This window comes from Microcaecilia unicolor, chromosome 6 (assembly GCF_901765095.1).
Source record: "Microcaecilia unicolor chromosome 6, aMicUni1.1, whole genome shotgun sequence".
Classification (NCBI taxonomy): Eukaryota; Metazoa; Chordata; class Amphibia; order Gymnophiona; family Siphonopidae; genus Microcaecilia; species Microcaecilia unicolor.
The window spans coordinates 209,524,941-209,544,844 of record NC_044036.1 but is presented as its reverse complement, the minus strand read 5'-3'; the positions used below and the strand labels follow the sequence as shown (position 1 = coordinate 209,544,844).

The 19,904-nt window shown below is 39.7% G+C and overlaps 1 protein-coding gene across 1 annotated transcript in view; it reads right to left on the bottom strand.

Moving 5' to 3' along the window:
• Positions 1-13,441: 13,441 nt before the first annotated feature.
• Positions 13,442-19,904, bottom strand: part of LRRC52 (leucine rich repeat containing 52) — a 34,605-nt gene continuing 28,142 nt past the window's right edge. Inside the window, exon 2 of the mRNA XM_030206794.1 lies at positions 13,442-13,882. Within this exon, the coding sequence (XP_030062654.1) occupies positions 13,569-13,882 (314 nt within the window). The 3' untranslated portion in view covers positions 13,442-13,568. The remainder of the gene's footprint in view (positions 13,883-19,904) is intronic.

Here is a 19,904-nt window from a genome sequence, read left to right as displayed (position 1 = left end):
GGCCAAGATTTTTGCTAGTATTTTTATATCTACATTCAATAATGAAGTTGGTCGGTATGCCTCCGGTTTGTCCCTTTCTTTACCTGGTTTGGGTAATAATGATATCAATGCCATGTTATTGTGAATGGGGAACCTTCCTGTCTCCACTACTTCCTCTAAATAGACATGCAGTGCCAATAACGCTTTCTGGGGTATCATATTGTAAAACTCTCCCGTGAATCCATCGGGGCGTGGGGCAGAGTGATGTGGCAATGACTTTATGATGGTTAAGAGCTCTTTACCAGTGATTGGGCCATTAAATGTCTGCAATGCTAGTGGAGAGAGTTTTGGCAACTTGGAGGCTTCTAAATAACTCATGAGGGATTCTTTATCTATATCTTTATATTTTTGATATATTTGGCTGAAATGTGCTTGGAATATATTTGCTATTTTTTCGCTTTTCATGTGTATTTTACCTTTCTCGTCCTTTATGGCTGATAGCACTCTATTTCTTCCCCATGTTTTCACTACTCAGGCAAGCAGGGCCCCAGTTTTATTGCCAAACCTGTGCAGCTTGTATTTGTAATATATGGCCCCCTTAAGTGCCCTTTCTTGCAGCAGGGAATTAAGTGCCACTTGTGCTGCTTGTTGGATTATTTGTAGTAAATAATTAGCAGATTTTAGTACACACAGCTTCAGCTTTAGAAATGTTAATTTCTTTCTTCATCTCTCTCTCATTCACCCCTGAATGATTCACTGCTGAGTCACTTTAAAGTTGAAGTAACAAAACATCTGTTTACTCACAGTTTGTAGTTAGATTATAATCAGACAGGCTTATATATACATATTATTATACATTTGTATTATCAGCTCCTTCCATGTGCTTAGATGGTAATGGATGCTCACACCACCATAGATCCTCTCAGGTTAGGAGAGATCATGAGCTCCATGTGCTCCATGTGCTCCATCTGCTGCATCTAAACCCCCAACAGGAAGTTGCATAGCTGTGTGACCTCTCTAAGTAATTCACATCAGAGGTCACAGAGTAATCACAGAGAAATAATAGGTGACAGGCAATGCATGTAAAAATACAATTACATTCCAACAAACCCCTTCTCATGCATAACTGTCATGCAATTATTTATTCATACAAAGTCCAAGCTTTATACGCAGATTCACAAAATGTTCTCTGGGTAACGGTTTGGTCATGATGTCAGCTGTCATCTCACTGGTGTGACAATAGTGTAGACTGATGACCCCTTCTTTCGCCAACTCTCGCACGTTGTGGTATTTCGTTGCGATGTGCTTGGTGCGTGACTGAACCTTGTCATTCTGTGACAGTCGGATGCAGCTCTGATTATCTTCCATTATCTGGATTGGTCTCTTTTCAGCTATTCCAAAATCCAGCAAAAGTTTTTCAATCCACATCAGTTCTCTGCACGCTTCCGATACGGCCACGTATTCAGCTTCTGTAGAAGACAAACTCACAATACTTTGTTTATGACTGGCCCATGAAATTTGTACATTTCCATACATAAACACATATCCACTTGTGGATTTATAATCAGAATGATCCCCTGCCCAATCTGAATCACAGTAACATATTAGTTTTGGATTACTATTGGCTGAAACCTTTAATTTACAATCAATGGTACCCTTTAAATACCTTACCATCCTTTTAACTGCAGTCCAATCTGATTTGGTAGGTGAGCTGACCCTTCTGCTCAAAATTCCTACTGCATTTGCTATATCAGCCCTGTACGTGGTAGCTAGATATAAAAGCTTACCTATGGCTGATCTATATTGGATGTTATCTGGTAAAGGTTCTCTTACTGTTTCATCCTTCAGAAAATCAGTGATCATGGGAGTGCTTACAACTTGGGCATCTTGCATACCTAAACTTTCAATAAGCTCATTTATTTTCTGCTTCTGGCTTAGAAGATAAGAACCATCATTTTGTTTCTCAATTTCTATACCAAGATAGTATGACACATTACCAAGTTCTTTTATCTCAACATTGTGGTTTAAACATTTTACAATGTCCTTGTACTCTTGCTCACTTTTGCTTGCAATGAGCAGATCATCAACAAAAGCTAAAATGTATGCATATTGTCCATTTGTGCACCTAGTGTACAAGCATTTATCTGCTTCACCTTGCTTAAATCCTAAATTTGTCAATATTTCATGCAATTTATCATTCCAACATTCTGCACTTTGCTTTAATCCATAAAGACCTTTGTTTAATTTACACACTAGCTGTCTTTGTTTTGTATTTATGAAACCTGTTGGTTGTTCCATGTACAAGTCTTCAGTTATATCTCCGTGAAGAAACGCTGTTTTCACATCACGTGGTTGACTTGCATGCCTTTTGAGACTGCAATGCTCAGAAGTGTTCTTATTGTCGTGTGTTTCACTACAGGTGCAAACACTTCATCAAAATCTTCTCCATATTTTTGAAGATATCCCTTTGCCACTAATCTGGCTTTATACCTTTCCACTTTTCCTTGTGCATTCCTTTTTAACTTGAATACCCATTTGCATCCTATAGCTTTCTTGCCAGGAGGTAATTTTGTAAGAATCCAAGTATTATTTTTATCCAATGCATCAATTTCTTCTTGTGCAGCTTTATGCCATTCAGCAGCTTCTTCTGCTGGCATTTTCTCAATCTCATCCCATGTTAAGGGCTCTTGAGCTTCTGCTGACTTTGTTAAGTAAGACAGTCTTGGGGGTGGAACACCTTTGTTTTCCCTGGATGAGCGTCTGACAACAGGTTGGTCTGACCTTTCTGCATCCTCTATATCTGAGAGTTCTTCTCCAATTGATTCCCCTTCTCCAACTGTACTGTCTTCTTCAATGATCCTTTCTGTGTCTGTTTCCTCTGCCTGTTCCTCGTTAGATACAGGTGAGTTGCTTTCAGACATCTGCCTTGGTATGGCATTTATATACACTGGCATGTCTATTATGGTTCTAGTTTCATATTCTGGATGATAAGGCTCATCTGGGATAATCCAGCCTTTATCAACCCTTTTGTTTTCATCAAAATATGTAACATGTCTTATGCCAACAATGCCAGTTTTCAGATTCAAAATTCTATATCCTTTGTGTCCTGGAGCATAGCCAACTAAAATGCCCCTTTCTGTTGTGGAATCCAGCTTATGCCTTCTTTGCTTTGGTACATGAGCATATGCTGTACTTCCAAATGTTCTTAAGTGTGACAGGTTTGGCTTCCTACCATGCCATGTCTCATGTGGTGTGCGCTCAGCGCCTTTAGTTGGCATTCTGTTTTGTAGGTACACTGCTGTGAGAATGGCTTCCCCCCATAGTCTTTTAGGGAGATTGCTATCTGACAGCATACATCTGGTCATTTCCACAAGTGACCTAAATTTTCTCTCTGCAACAGAATTTTGCTCTGGTGTATAAGCTACTGTTGTGATATGTTGAATGCCTTCTTGTTCTAGAAATGTGCGCATGCTTTGCGAAGTGAACTCACCACCATTGTCGGTCTGAAGAACCTTTGGTTTTCTTTCAAATTTATTGCTCACCATGGCTACGTATTTCTTCAGCATGTCTGTGACTTGACTTTTCTCTTTCAGCAAATAGGCCACACAATATCTAGAGAAATCATCCAAGAATATTAGCACAAATCTGTTATTTCCCAATGATGGGATATTAAACGGTCCACATAAGTCACTGTGTATTAAGTCCAGCACTTTATTACTCCTATTTCCTGTGTATGCAGGAAATGAGGGTCTCACACCTTTTTGAGTAACACAGTCTATGCATTTCTCCATTTTACCAGCATCTGCACTTATCTGAATGCCGGTGGCCAGTTGCTTACTGTAAAGATCCTGGATCACCTTAGAATCACGATGTCCCAGGCGGCGGTGCCAGATTTCCAGACTACATTTACCATCATTCTTCCTTACTTGCGCCATATGTGAGGCTTCACCTGAAATGCTCAGTTTATAAACATCATTATGCATAAAAGCTTCAGCATACACTTCATCATTTTTAGAGATTGTGCACTTACTGTTTTCAAAATGAATCACAAATCCCTTCTTATCTAATGTAGATACACTAAGCATATTGCAAACTGCTTGGGGAATATACAAGACATCACTTACAGGAATTTCTTTAACTTCATTAGACACTTTGCATTTTAAGAATCCAATACCTTTTGCTTGGATCTTAGCAGTCCCTGCGTTTGCAGTTTTAAGAATACCTTCCTCTGGACACATTTCCTGAAAGAAATCTTTACAATTGGTTAAATGGCATGTGCTCCCTGAATCCAAAATCCAAGTACTTTCATTTGAATTATTATTTACCATAGTCAAAGATTTTTCTGCCATTAGAAAGCCCTTGTGTTTATCTTTGTCCTTCATACATTTCCTGGTTTGAAAATTCTTTAGTTCCATTGGCTTAGGTGAGCTAGAGGGAGTGTTTTGTGTTTCCTTACACCATTTAGATACATGTCCCTCCTTTCCACATGAGTAGCAAATCAGCTTGCCCTTGGGTGGAGTTTTCCCATAGCTCCGCCTTCCTCTGTTCTTTGCCAAGAAATTTGTTTCATTTCTCTCTGACTTGCTTTGAGAACACATCTCCTCAGAATCATTTATTATGCATTCCTGCCTTAGTTTTGATGTTGCCTGTTCAAAAGATTGCCCTTCAATGGCCTCATTTACAGACCTAAAAACATCAAACTTCTTTGATAGTGAGGTAAAAAGAAATGCTCTTTTCAATGCATCACACATGGGAATTCCAGAAAGTTCTAGCTTTTGAAATGAAGACATAAGATGCATAATGTGATCATTACATTTACTTTTATCCCTTAATTTGGTTTCATTCAACTCTGCCAACCAAATTGGTTGCTGCTTTGCATATGTAGTTGCATACATAGTTCTCAGCTTACATAAAATGTCCTTTGGTGTATCTTTTCCCTCCACTAATATGGCTTGTTTCTCTGAGAGAGCTTCCAAAAGCATGCACTTCACATAATAGTTTGCATTGTCCCATTCAGCCATTTTTTCAGCTGTTCTGTCTTGGTCTAAGCATATATCTAATCTTTTTGCTCGAAGGAGACATATGAATCTTAGTTCCCACTGCTGATAATTAAACTCAGTTAATTTAGGCACCTTGAGAGAATAGAAAAATGGTGAATTTCTTCCCTCAGCCATTTTCTTAGCCTTCTGTCTGCTGTGTGGGGGGAGAGAGAGACAGACTGAATCTTTCCTTTAAAACTTAAGAGAAAAAATGTGGCCTTTTTTTCTGCCTGGTAATATTTCTCTTCTTTTTCAATTCCTGAGCCCTGGGCCCATAACCCTTTTGTTGGATTATTTGTAGTAAATAATTAGCAGATTTTAGTACACACAGCTTCAGCTTTAGAAATGTTAATTTCTTTCTTCATCTCTCTCTCATTCACCCCTGAATGATTCACTGCTGAGTCACTTTAAAGTTGAAGTAACAAAACATCTGTTTACTCACAGTTTGTAGTTAGATTATAATCAGACAGGCTTATATATACATATTATTATACATTTGTATTATCAGCTCCTTCCATGTGCTTAGATGGTAATGGATGCTCACACCACCATAGATCCTCTCAGGTTAGGAGAGATCATGAGCTCCATGTGCTCCATGTGCTCCATCTGCTGCATCTAAACCCCCAACAGGAAGTTGCATAGCTGTGTGACCTCTCTAAGTAATTCACATCAGAGGTCACAGAGTAATCACAGAGAAATAATAGGTGACAGGCAATGCATGTAAAAATACAATTACATTCCAACACTGCTTGCAGTTGCTCCCTATGCTCTTTATTTGGAGTTTGGGTGTACTTGCGTTTGGCCCTCCTCGCCTTTGCCTCTAACCTCACTATAGCTGCGGTTAGTTTTCTTTTCTGCGCACAGGCAAATGCTATTATATCTCCTCTCAGCACCGCTTTTGCAGTTGGCCAGTACAACGCTGGATTTTGTTCATGTTGCTTATTATGACTGGCAAACTCCTCCCACTTTTTGTTCACATATGCTTTAAAATTTGTATCAGTCGCCAAATAAGTTGGGAATCTCCATCCCGCTTGCCCCTGGTAGAACTTTCCCGCCTCCAAATCGAGCCACACCATGGCATGATCTGTTATTTCTTCAGGCCCTATTTCAGCTGCATAAACTTTTTGAAATAGTTTTTGATAGATTAGAATATAGTCTATTCGCGATTGGGTGCCATGGGCTCTCGAGACATGTGTAAAGTCTTTTTCACTGGAATGCAGGACACGCCAAACATCCACTGTATTTGTTGCTATTATGAGGCGGGATAGCGCTCTAGCTTTAGGGCCTCCCCTATGGGCTTCCCGTGGGTCTGAGCAGTCTCCATATTCAAATCTCCCCGTATCAACCTTTGGGGGCCTGAATATTGATTACAATGCTGGATTAATTCATGGTAAAATTTTTGATTATATGTGTTGGGACCATACACAGCCGCAACTAACAAATCCAGGCCCAGGAGCCACATGTGCACCAACACGTAATGGCCCTGAGGATCTTGTACCAGTAGTTTTGTTTTGGCTGCCAGGCCTTTGCGCACTAAAATAGCTACTCCCCCATGTCTCCCTTATGAAGAAGCTGCATACACCTCTCCCACCCAGTCTCTGTCTAGCTTTTGGTGCTCTTCTGCTGTTAGTCGTGTCTCTTGCAGACAAGCTATGTCCGCCTATGTCTTTTAAGTGCGTTTAAAATTTTTTTCCTTTTAATTGGTGATGAGAAACCCCCAATGTTCCATGTTATGAATCTCGTTGTGTTAGGTTGGGTCATAATGTTGTAAGGTTACTCTTCTTCCACGTTTAAACTTAACAGTATGGGGTCTAGGCGCCCAGCTGCACCCAGTCCCCTCACTCTTCCTTCTGCCTCCGCTCCTTCTCCTCCACTCCTTCTCCTCCACTCATGTACTCTCTGCAGTGTTGTGTCCTTCTCCCATCCCCCCCTCACTTCCCCTCCCATTCCTCTCCACTCTTCCCCATCCCCCACCTAAACCCTTGCATTTATCCATCTCCAAACAAGATAGATACTGAGATCACATACAATTTGCCAGGGACCCCGGTGCCCTACAAATAATATTCTAAATTCAACATACCTTCAAACCTAACATGTCTACAAAGCAATCTTTACATATAACAACTTTGTCATTTCAGCGACACCCACAGGTTACCTTCCGCCCTCACTGTGCATGTCCTGATTCAGCCTTTTGCCTGAGCATCCGGCAAACTTTGCAGAATTTTAGCCACTCCATCCTTTGCAGCCTCTGCACAGTCATAAAGTTGCCAGTGTCCATTTTGTATTATTTTTAGTGTGGCTGGGTATAACAACATGCACCTGATGTTTTTCTCATACAGCTGATGGCATAGTGGTGTAAACTGCCTCCGTTTCTCCTGCACAGTAAACGAGTAATCTTGAAAAATGCGAACTTGATGTTCTTCATATTATAAGGTGTCCTTCTTTAGTCTGTAGTCATGTAATATTTCCTCTTTGTGGACATAGTTATGTAGTTTAATAAGCACTGCTCTCGACGCTCGGCGGCCATCTTGCTTCTTGCCCACGCGGTGTGCCCTTTCCAGACACAGCGGCCCCGCACTGTCTGATAGTGCGAACTCTTTCTTCAGCCAAGCTTCCAATAGAGTGGAAAGCACCACGTCCCCGATTGATTCCGGCATTCCAATAAGCCTTAAATTCGATCTCCGGGAGCGAATTTTAAGATCGTCCAACTTTTCTGATAACATCCTCACTGTGTTGGCCAGCTTGCTTCTTTCTTCCGCAGCCGATGGCCCTGCATCTTCCAGAGAAGAGATCCGCTGCTCTAGTTCTCCTGCCCGCTTTCCCCTTGCAGTCAAAAGTGTCTCAAATGAAGCAAGCTGCTCTGTTAATTTTCCCAGGTGAGGCTCCAAAGTCCTCCTCATTGCTAATGTTAGCTGCTGCAGCTGCTCTGGTGAGAAAAACTGCCCTACTAGTTGGTTTTTCTCCACCATGTTTCTGGTTTGCTGCACTTTCTCTTTCTCTAGTTTAATTCCTTTTCCTACCATACTGCTGGGCAAGGCTGCCAAGTATCTGTCCATTGAGCTGCAAATTTACAGCAATAAAATGCTTATTAGGTGTTAAAGGCAATTACTTTAACGATGTTCAGGGTCCCGGAGAGCAAGGGAAACAGGTCCTGCTCTCTCAAGGCATCACGTGATCTCTCATACTTCAAACTCTATAATTCATCAACAGATGACCACACTGACACACTACACATGCTCACTTGTTCTTTGAAATCTCTTCCTTCACCTCAGTTGGTGAGAAATGTAATATAGTAACATAGTAGATGACGGCAGAAAAAGACCTGCACGGTCCATCAAGTCTGCCCAACAAGATAAACTCATATGTGCTACTTCTTGTGTATACCTTACCTTGATTTGTATCTGCCATTTTCAGGGCACAGACCGTAGAAGTCTTGCCCAGCACCAGCCCCGCCTCCCAAACACCAGCCCCACCTCCCAATCTCGACTAAGCTTCTGAGGATAAAGGAATGAACTCCTCTCATCTGAGAAAAGGTTGAACAGTTTAGGGCTCTTCAATTTAGAAGAGAGACAGCTAAAATGTCTGTGTGAAGAGATTGTTTTGTTATTGCTTGTGAAATAGAAGCATGCAGTGAGCACTTGGTGTGATTTAAGCAATGTGTCATGATAGAATTTTTTGACTGTTGAAGGAATCTCTCAAATTAAAATTCACCACTGCATGCAGACTATTTATCGTGATGACTGTGTTAATATGAGTACAGTGCCTTGCTGGGTCAAAGCATGTAAAGATTGTGGACCAGAAAGGGCTGGTTTGTGTGATCAAAAATGAAGTGGACAACCCGTGACAGCAAAGGATGAGTCTCACATAAGAAAGGTTGATGAATTCATAACGGAGAATGGAAGGATCACTAAGAGGTCCTTTTACCAAGCTGCAGTATAAGGGGCCCTGCGCTAGCCGGGGGGGAGGGGGGCATTTTTATCATGCACTGAGGCCTGCAGAGGGTAAAAAGGCTGAAAAAAAGAAATGTCCATGCGGTAAGATTTCACTTATCACATGGCCAAATTGGGGAGGGGGAGCACTTACTGCCACCAATTGAGGTAGTGGTAAGGGCTCCCATGCTAACCCAATGGTAAATGGGTAGCGAGCAGCCAGGTAACCGCTGTGGGAATATTTTTTGAATATTTCCGTTAGCGCTGGAAATGCTGTGCGCTGGAGGTGGAACTGCTGCCAGCACCCACCCAATTTGGCACACGCTATCCGTGCATTAGCCCTCCAACGCCTTAGTAAAAGGGCCCCACAGTCCCATACTTCCTTTCCAATTTTGCTGCAGAAGATAAGGGCATATGAAGAAGTCTTTGGATTTTAAATTAATATTGTGAAAACCTTGGGCCTTAATATCAGCATGGGGGAGGAGCGATTGAATAGGAAAAAGGAAAAAAATTAATTTTAAATATGTTGCAGGGCAGCTAAAATATTTGGGTGTCAGGGTAATAAGTGATCCATCCCATTTATTTCAGGCTAATTATGAACCCTTACTTAGAGGAATCCAGGAGGATCTTAGGAATTGGGGGAAAGGTGAGATAGCAAGGCCAGGAAGGGGCCACTATTATAATGGATGTTTTGCCCTGCTTCCTATATCTATTTTAGGATTTACCTATTCATTTTTTGTCCAAGAAATTGTATTAATTTTAATTTTAAATTTGAATTTAAATACAAATGCAAAATACAAAGTTTTTGTAAAAAAAAAATATATATTTATTTAACACATTTATATCCCACATTTTCCCACTTAGTTGCAGGCTCAATGTAGCTTACACAATACCGTAGAAACAGGCTCCGGTTCGGTAAAATACAAATACACAATATAGTATTAGGTATGTAAGAAACATAAATAGAAGCAACAAGGAAATAAAGAGGGGGTGGTGATAAAAGGCCAATACGGTCCATAGTTTTATTGTGTCGCAGAAAGTAGAAAGTTAATTTGGGTCAGGGGGTAGGCCTTCTTAAACAAGTTGGTTTTCAGTGACTTCCTGAATTTAAGATGGTTGTAGATAGATTTCACGGTTCTGGGCAAGGCGTTCCACAGTTGTGTACTTATGTAAGAAAAGCTGGATGAATAAATTAATTTGTATCTAGTTCCATTGCAGTTTGGATAATGCAAATTTAAGTAAGTACGGGATAGACTGGTGCTGTTTCTGGGTGGTAAATCTATAAGATTCAACATGTATCCAGGAACTTCACCGTAAATAATCCTGTGGACCAGTGTGCAAACCTTGAAGGCAATACGTTCCTTAGTGGGAAGCCAATGTAATTTTTCACGAAGGGGTTTGGCAATTTCATATTTTGATTTTCCGAAGATGAGTCTGGCTGCTGTATTCTGTGCGGTCTGAAGTTTCTTAGTTGTTCTTTACAACCTGCATAAATTCCGTTGCAGTAATCTAAATGACTTAATACCATTGATTGTATTAAGTTGTGAAATACATCTTGTGGGAAAAAAGGTTTTATACGTTTAAGTTTCCACATTGAGTGGAACATTTTCTTTGTAGTGGAATTTACTTGGCTTTCAAATGTCAGGTTGCAGTCAATTATGACGCCGAGTAGTTTTAGGCTATCCGAGATAGGGAGGGGTGGTTTGGGATGTTTAAGGTTGTAGGTTTAAACTTATTGTGTTGAGATGATAGGATAAGACAATCCGTCTTTTCAGTGTTTAGTTTCAGTTCAAATGAGTTTGCCCATGTGGCCATTGTGTTCAAAATATATAAATAGGGGAATCCATCTAAGCCTGGGATTTCCCACTCATAGATCTTTAATCACCTTTGCCACTTCATGTGATATAATGGCTGCTTCCAGTTTTAGTTGTATCTCACTTGATATCTTAGAAAGCTGTATCTATTCTAGATAGAGATCTCTGTCTGTTCTCAGAATGGTAGTATCATCTGTATATAAGTTTTGATAGCGCTCTAAGAACCTCAGTTGGATCTCTTCTTCTGTAAAGACTAACTCTCCTCCCTCTCCTTATTTTTAAAATATTCTTCTTTGTTAGTTGCTTTTTAAATTTCTTGCCAAGAGCCTCCTCAGTTTGTTCTCAAATTCATAATATTTTTATTGTGAATGTCTGATATTCTGTGGCTGTACTTTGCATGCTATCTAGTTCTCACTTTGTTGGTACTCTTGCTCTGATTTCTTTTATTAAGCTCTGTCAGAGCTTCAGCTGTTTCTGCCAATCTAACTAGTTCTTGAGTCCAGAATGCCATTGATCTCTTTGGTCACCTTTCCCTGGATTGCTTCTTGAAGTCCTCTCTTGTATTGAATGTCCTTCACCACAGTGGTTTCCTTGATAAGATAGATGCACCAGTTTTTTCCCTGTCCCTTTGGGACCTTTCTACCATCTAGGAGTCTGCTGCAGCAATTTAAATTTTTCAGGAATGTTGTCCACTTTCAAGTTCATGAGTACTTTTCTTGCCTCTTCTGAGGTCTGTATCAGCCCAAAGTGGTATCCCCATTTACATCTGATATTCTCAGCTCTTAAGCAGTGACTCCTGGAATGTCAATTATTTATACAAGACTGGTGAAATATCCAGAAAAATTTCTATTTTGGCACATTACCATTGCAGGGAGCCCCTTTGGTGGGCAGCAACTACTATCTTTTACTTTGGTCCCAACATTGTGGAGGCATGTGATAATTTCTCTATATTGATTTTTCTTTTCTATGGCCAAAAGCTCTATCACTTCTCACCTCCATTGCTTCAGTTCATGCTCTACTATGCATGCTTAGCAGCAGCTGCACTATCTCTTTAACTATTGCCATGCAGTCTGTATATGCCGTGCCTCAAGAATATTACTATTTCAGATATTCCTTTGAGATCTATTTTCAAGATTCTATATTTTATCTCACCTTTATTCTGTGATTCTTTCTGGACTCTCAGGTCCTCCGTGCTTTCCTCAAGTTTGGTTTCTAGGTCCTCTTGACACATTCTTAAGTCACTGATTTCTTAATGTCATCAAGTGCATCTTTATTATCTTGTTGTACTACTTGTAGCTCCTGCTTTAACTCAGTCATCCGCTTTTGCAGGCCTTTTCTATGTACCATGTGGCTAGCTCTCTCAATATCGGTGCTGTGCTCTCCATCAAGAGTCTATGTGCCGCTTAGCTCCCTGCCACCCACGTTCTCTCTGCTTGCTGTCGCAGACCTGATCAATTAGATCCCCTTTTAAATTTCCATCAATAGTGATGATATTTGATGCTATAAGGACTCACTTCTATGAAAGATTGGGGAGAACATGCTGATTATATTGAGAAGCCCATTCAGAGCTTCAGCTGCTTCTACTATATTAGGTGATGAAATCCAGTAAAGTTTCATTCTGTTGTTCAAATGTGTCTGCAGATTTGTGCTTACTAATATGCCTAAGGGTCCCAGGAAAACAAGTTAGGGTACAGAATGTTTGGCTGTGGTTAGGGCAATTGATCATCTGGTTGAAGGCCTCCTAACATCAACTCATATCCAGAACCCTGAATCCAGGCCCTGTGGATCCTGGTATGAGTGTCAGTCACCTGAAAATATAATATTTTGGGCTCTAGTGCAGGGGCGGGGGTTGGTATTTAACCCCTCATAGGTATAGAAACGGTTTCTCTTTTATTTGGAGATGCTCCTTTTTGGTGTGATGCTCTATTTGAAACATATCAAAATTGCAATGACTCTGCTTTTTATACATTTCACTTGTCTAATTTTATCTGGTCAATCTCCTATTGCATACCTCCTACCCACCCCCACCCTGCTAGACTGTCATTGAAATGCTTGGATGTTTCACTTATATATACTATCGGCTACCACATTTGCTTATTTCCGATCTGAGGAAGAAGGGCAACCTTCGAAAGCTAATCAAGAAATGTATTAAGTTATGTCCAATAAAAAAGGTATCATCTTATTTTCTTTTCCATGTTTTATTTTGTTTGATTTCTATTGATAACCTTTAAGAGTGGACTAACACGGCTACTACACCTCTCTATCTGGTCAATGAAATTGTCTTAATTGTTTGGTTAATATGGCTTAAGACTCATCTGATTTTGAAAGTTTATTTTCAACCATTGCTTAATTTATCTTTGTTTTTCAAATGCCAATGAAAATAACTAACTACAAAAGAAGCAGGATGTTGGTAGAAGCAGTATTCTTGCACTAAAGTTTTCCCATTACAAACCTGCATGATTGGCTCAAGCCCCCTGCCTCTGCTCTCCAAGGTACCGATTTGTGTTTAGGGTGATGTTATGCAGGGAGACAGATGAGCTTAAACAGGAAGCTGCAGTGATTTTCTCAAGGTCATTTAGTCAGCACTAGATAAAGGGGATAGAATCAGAATCTGCAGATTCATAGCTCTGAACTTTCCTCACCTCCAAGATGAAGAAAAAAAGAGTAAAGAATGCAAGGATTGGCTAGTAAATTATTTACTTTTTTTATTGGTTTCACAAAACAAATAAAACTGGAGTAAACAAGATGATATGGGGACAACATGAAGAGAGGCACTTATGTCATTACTGTGCTCAGTAACATGGCAACTACACACGGGCACTGAAGTGAACACTGACTTCAGATCCTTCCTTTTTGCCCCTTGTAGCCAGTTCATCTTCCTCTTCATCTTCCTGATCATCCTCCTCACTTTTGCAAAGCTTGTTGTACATTACAATGCAGACACCAGCAATCCAGGCTGCTACTGTCCCAGAGAAGAAAATGCCAAAGCCCACAAGGGAGAGGAAGATGTAATCCTTCTTATAGAGGTTGCTGATACACATCTGTCTCACCTCTTCCTGCATGTCTGACAGTGGTTTCCCATGCACTTCTATTGGTACACTGCAGGTTGTATTAGCAGCATCTGCAGATCAGACAAAGCAAAATCATAGACAGAGAAGGTAAAAGCGAAAATAACAGGCTAAGCAGCAGAACGTTTTCACAGAGAGCAGAGACTGCGTCTTATACTGTATGTATATGTACAGCACTTTAGAAATGATTAATAGTAGCAGTAGTAGTAGTAGACTATAACAGCAATCTTTACAGCATTATAGCTATTTTTGTGTTTCAGGATGATGGAGCCTATCTGAGATGCTGCTATTAATTTATACCTTCTTTTCCAGATATTAATTTTAGTCAGCTACGGAGTAGGTAAAAATGTATTGGTTTGTGGCTTTAATTACCTTGGTATCTCTTTGTAGTGGATGGGGTTGGAAAGAGCAAGATTGGGGTTTTAATAACTGATATATCCCCATGCAGATATCTTATCATCAGAGAGCGAAACAATTATATATTTTGACAGATATGTGTTGATCTAATTGATTACTCTGATGTTATGTATCATGCTATCAATAGAGTGTAAGAAAATGGGAAATTGAGTTATTCTTGATCAAGTAAATCTCACCCTGTTAGGAGCCATAATTTAAGAAATTTAATTCCCTTGCATTGAGAAAATATGAGTTTGCCACAAGTATTTATACCTATTCCATGATATTTTATATTAATAGTAGATCAGTAAATAATAAAACAACTATTCTTAGGGAGGTTTTGGAAGAAAACCAACCAGGATTGATGAATCAGGATGATCAACATGGTTGATGAATCAGGATGATCCACAGTTAAGAGAACTATGTCCACAAAGTAATAAAATTTTGCATCAACCTAGGTTGGATAAGCGAGGAGGAGGGTTGGCTTTAGATTTTTAAAATATATCTACTTTGCAATGGTTGTCAAAATTAGGGATGAACTATTCCAAAACAAACGGGAAGAAGAACAGGGCTTCTTTTATAAATGAATTGAATAGTTTTCCTCTCATTTGCCGTGCAGGAATTGCCAGTGCAGTTTTGTAAAAGAAACCCTCAGTCAGTAGTTTTCATTTTAGCTAAAAATTCTATACATTATGAGTATATATTTGTTATTAGGGGGGTGTTAAATTGCATTTAGAGAAAGTTCAGGATCAAAAAATTAAAGATTTTTCCAGAACTTGGAATTATTGGGTTTTAGCTGGCCAGAACATTATGTAAGTCATAAATACGGACTTCAGCTAGATGTATTAGCTTTTAGACTGTGCCATCAAGGAAGAATTTCTATGCAGTTTAATTCTGCCAATGCAGTTTGATGGCCAGATCACTTTATACTGGATTTTACTTTGTATTGGCAGGAGAAAGGGAGTGGAATGAAATCAAGTACTAAGAAAGTAATAGAGATGTGAGTTAAAATTGACCAGGTACAATTTGGGGATTGCAAAGGAAAAATTAAAAGATAATACATTAGGTATTGATCTGATAAAAAATTGGAATACTATCAGTAAGGCTATTTTGCATGATGTAGCACCTAAAGTTAAAGAAGTGCGATTTGAGAGGACGTCTTATCAATGGTACACAAATGAATTATTGAAATTAAAAAAGAAGTGTAGGCAATTGGAAAGAAAATGGAGGAAATCAAATCGTAAGGATCATAAACTATTTTGGAAGAAAATGATAAGTTCAAATTATTCAGCATTAGAAAGGAGTATTATTCTAAACAGATTGGAAAGGAACATATAGATAGCAAAAAACTGTTTTCTTTTGTGAATCATCATATTAATGTAGAGGATTTTTTGATTGAGAACAGTTCAAATATTCCTACTGCGAATGAGCTGGCGGTTTATTTTCGTTCTAAGGTGCAAAACGTACATGGGATTGTTGTGCACCGAGGCCACCTTTTACTGTTGCCAGTAAAAGTGGCGTTTTCTTAAGGTGGCAGTGAATGGCCATGCAGTAAAAAAATTGGTGTGTAGCTCTTTACTGCTGGAGCTCTTATCACTTCCAGTTTAGGAGGCAGTGAAGGCTCCAGCAGTAATATCGCTGGGCATGCCCCCCAGCGCTAGAAAATAAGGTATTTTCTAGTGCCAGAAATGGTGCGCTAGAGACCTGGAACTACCGCCGGGCTCCTGGATAAGCCTGGCAGTAGAGCCAATTTGCCTCACACAAAGCTGGCGGTAGCCCTACTGCCCATTGGCAGAAGGGCCCCTTAGAGAGGGTCTGGATGTTGGTACCTCTTAATTGCATGTTAATCACTGAGGATAAATATATTCCAACAAATAGAATTTGGATAGAATTTCAAACAATAACATCTCAGACAACAACAATGTTGTTTAATAAATATGTAAAAAACACAGCTGTCTTGATAAATGTCCAAAATATCTTATGCTTAGCTGTCCACCTTTAATTTTAGAGGTAATGGGGCTCATTTTCAAAGCACTTAGACTTACAAAGTTTCATAGGTTACTATTTTGTAAGTCTAAGTGCTTTGAAAAATACACCTCAATAAGACAATGGCTGAATACTGAACTATTGCAAGGTAATTTTCATTCATCAAAGAGTAGAACTGTTTTGACTCTAATTCTGAAAAAAAGGGGGGGGGGGGTTGCAGGATGTTGCCAATTATTGTCTAGTGGCTTCTATACCTCTGTTTACAAAGATTATGGAGGGTAGGGTTAGTATCCAACTGACAGACGTTTTGGAAGGCTTTAATGTTTTACATTATGTGCAATCTGGCTTCCATTCAGGCTATAGTACAGAGACTGCGGTGTGCTCTCTGGTAGACTGAGGAAGATGTTTACTCACTATGAGATATAGTTCTGTACTTATACAATTTGATTTGTTGAGTACATTTGACCTGGTGGATCATGGAATATTACTATTTGAATTGGAAGATATACCTAAATCTGGATCAGTTTTGACATGTTTCTCAAGCTTCTTATCTCAGTGATCATATAGTGTAAAGTTGGGTGAAATACTGTCTGAATTTTGGGACGCAGAGTGTGGTTTTCTGCAAGGTTCAACCACTCTCCCCTATATTATTTAATATTATGATGAGGTCATTAGGGAAGAAACATAAACAGATTATTTTATTTATGTGGATGATATCTGTATATTACTCCCTTTAACATTAGAAGACAATGGGAATAAGGAAAGTTTGAGGAAATGTTTAAATTTGGTGGAAAGCTAGGTAACCTCAAGTAGACTTAGGGCCCCGTTTACTAAGCCGCGCTAGAGGTGCATTAGTGCTTTTAGCATGCGCTAACCATCAGCGTGTGTTAACTGTGTAGGCGCCCACAATATTTCTATGGGCGCCTACACAGTTAGTGCGCACTAATTTTGTGCACATGCTAAAAACGCTAGCACACCTTAGTAAACAGAGCCCTTAAACTGAACAAGAAAATTTTTTTTGTGGTTTGGCACATTGGATAATATTATAAATGATTTATTACTTTCTATAGGAAAACCTTTTAGATTTGAGACGGTAACGCGAGTACTAGTGTTCTGGTTGATAGTTTACTATGGAACATCAGGTAAATAAGCTGGTGAAAACTTCATTTAGTATGCTTAGGAAATTGAGGGCTATTAAGAATTTTGAGAAAACAGATTAGCTGTTCAGGCACTTATACTCTCATATGTTGACTATTGCAAAATAGTTTACAGAGGATGTACGAAAGCACTTTTCGGAAGTTGTAGATGATAAAGAATACTGCAGCATGACTTATTTTGGAGCCCATCATTCTGATAGAGTTTCTCCTTTACTTCTGAGGCTCCACTGGTTTCCAATAAATGCAAGGTTTAAATTTAAATTATGTATACTTATTTTTAAGATCCTGTATGGTCAAGTTAATTTTATCTGGTATTGTTAATTATATTGCCAATGGATAGAAAAGTTTATGCTTTAAGAAATGAAATGCAACTCAGTTTTCCACCTATGAATGCAGTTAAGCAGTATGGTTTTTAAACTTTATCATTTTTATATCAAGTACCTTCTATTTGGAATTTATTGCCAATTTCTTTATGATCTGAGTTAAAACAATTTTTTTAGGGTTTGAAGATGTTTTTGTTCCAACAATTTATATCTGTGAAATGTCTTTTATGATAGATTATTGTTATTGTCTATTTTCTGTTTATTCTGGCATTTGGTTAGATGATTTAATGCTATTGTGATGTGCATAGAAGTCGATAGGTAAATACAGAATACAACTCGTGTAATGTAATATAATCTTATTACAGGAATACTTTGAAAAATTATGCTCTAAACTGTAAACAGTCTTATGGATTTTTTTCTTCAACTCCACAGAGTAACGAGCCAAGGTGCACATTCAAGGTGTGGTCTGGCCTCCAATATGGATACTTGACAGGAGAATTTTTTGTGTGTATCTTTCCTAATCAAGGAATTATAAATGACTCAGTGAAGTACTATCTCCCTTCCAGAAGTTGTATATTGTATGTTTAAATTTTCTGTTCCTAGAAGGACTAGCATGGTATATTTGGTGGACCTGAAGTATTTACAGGCCAGGGGAGGCATTTCTGGCGGTAATCGGCAACATAGCCACGTTGCTGTGCACTGCCTAATTACTGCACAAGTAGCATGTGAGCCCTTACCGCCAAATAAACAGGCATCGATAAGGGCTCAGGCAGTAAATAGCTGCAAGCTACTTTTAATAATAGCGCACAGCCATTTACTGTCCCATTTAAAAAAGGCCTTTTTACTCAGTGCATGCCAATTTCACGTGCCCACACTAGCGCAGGCCACTTTTTATCACAGCTTAGTACAAGGTCCCCAGTATGAGCAGATGTACCAAACTGAACATACCCATACCATGATATCAGTAAAGGTGAAGCTTTTGAAACCAAGAAGAGATATCCATAGTTCAGACTAAGCCACATCATTATAATATATATTCATAATGACCAACAAGTAATGAGAAGGTTTTATTTAAAAAATAAGGGGTTGATATTCAAAAGCATTTATCCAAGTAGCAGCAAAGAGCAATATTGACCTCTACCAAACCTGGGGGAGTATTAGTTGTTCTCTGGTCCTGATTCAGGGGTCAGTGGGGGAGGGGGGGGTCAAAGAGAGACTGATAGGGCTGCCTCCCAGCTTCTCTGAATCTATATAAAATACATGATTTCCCTTATTCAGTGGCGTAGGAAGGGGGGGCGGTGGGGTGGTCCACCCCGGGTGCACGCCGCTGGGGGGTGTCATCGCCGCTGGTTACCTGCTCTCTCTGCCCCGGAACAGGTTACTTCCTGTTCCGGGGCAGAGAGAGCAGGGAACCAACGGAGCCGACGCAGCTCCCAGCGACGACGTGCACTCGGCAAGGCGGAGCGCCAGTGGTAATAATGCACTCCGGGGGGGGTGCACGCGCCGAGGGGGGGTGCACCGTGCTGCACCCGGGGGGGGGGAGGTGCGCAGCGGTGACCCGCCCTGGGTGTCAGCCACCCTCGCTACGCCACTGTCCTTATTATTTAATTAATTCAGTTGTGGGAACTGAGAAGGGTTCCAACTACCTCTGACTCCAAACCCCTCAGCCATGCTCTTGACTGGAGGAAGTCAATGCAATGAACCAGTGCCGAATTCAGCTGAGATTCATAGTAAACTCATAATATACTAAGGGGTCCTTTTACTAAGGTGCACTAACAGATTTAGTATGCACTGTACACCAGATTATATATATTGTGCCTAGCATGCTGCGCGGAAATCTAAGTGTATTCTATAACACACATAACTTAATTGGCTTAACAAGCCAATCAGCATTTTAAACAGCATTTAACAAGCAATAATGAGCACTAATTGGCAATAATTAGAATTTACACACAACTCACTAAGCATATTCTGTAACACACAGTGCCTAACTTCTAATGCATGGAGCCAAAAAGGGGTGTGGTTATAGGTGGGGAAATGGGTGTTTCTTGGGTGTTCCAAAATTTGCATGCACTGTAATAGAATATACTCCTTTACGCCTAAATCTACATGCTGGTATTTACACCATATTTCCCTTGGTGTACATAAATGCACATAGTTCTAGATGCTGGGATATCAACTAAGCGAATTCTATATACCACACCTAAATCTAG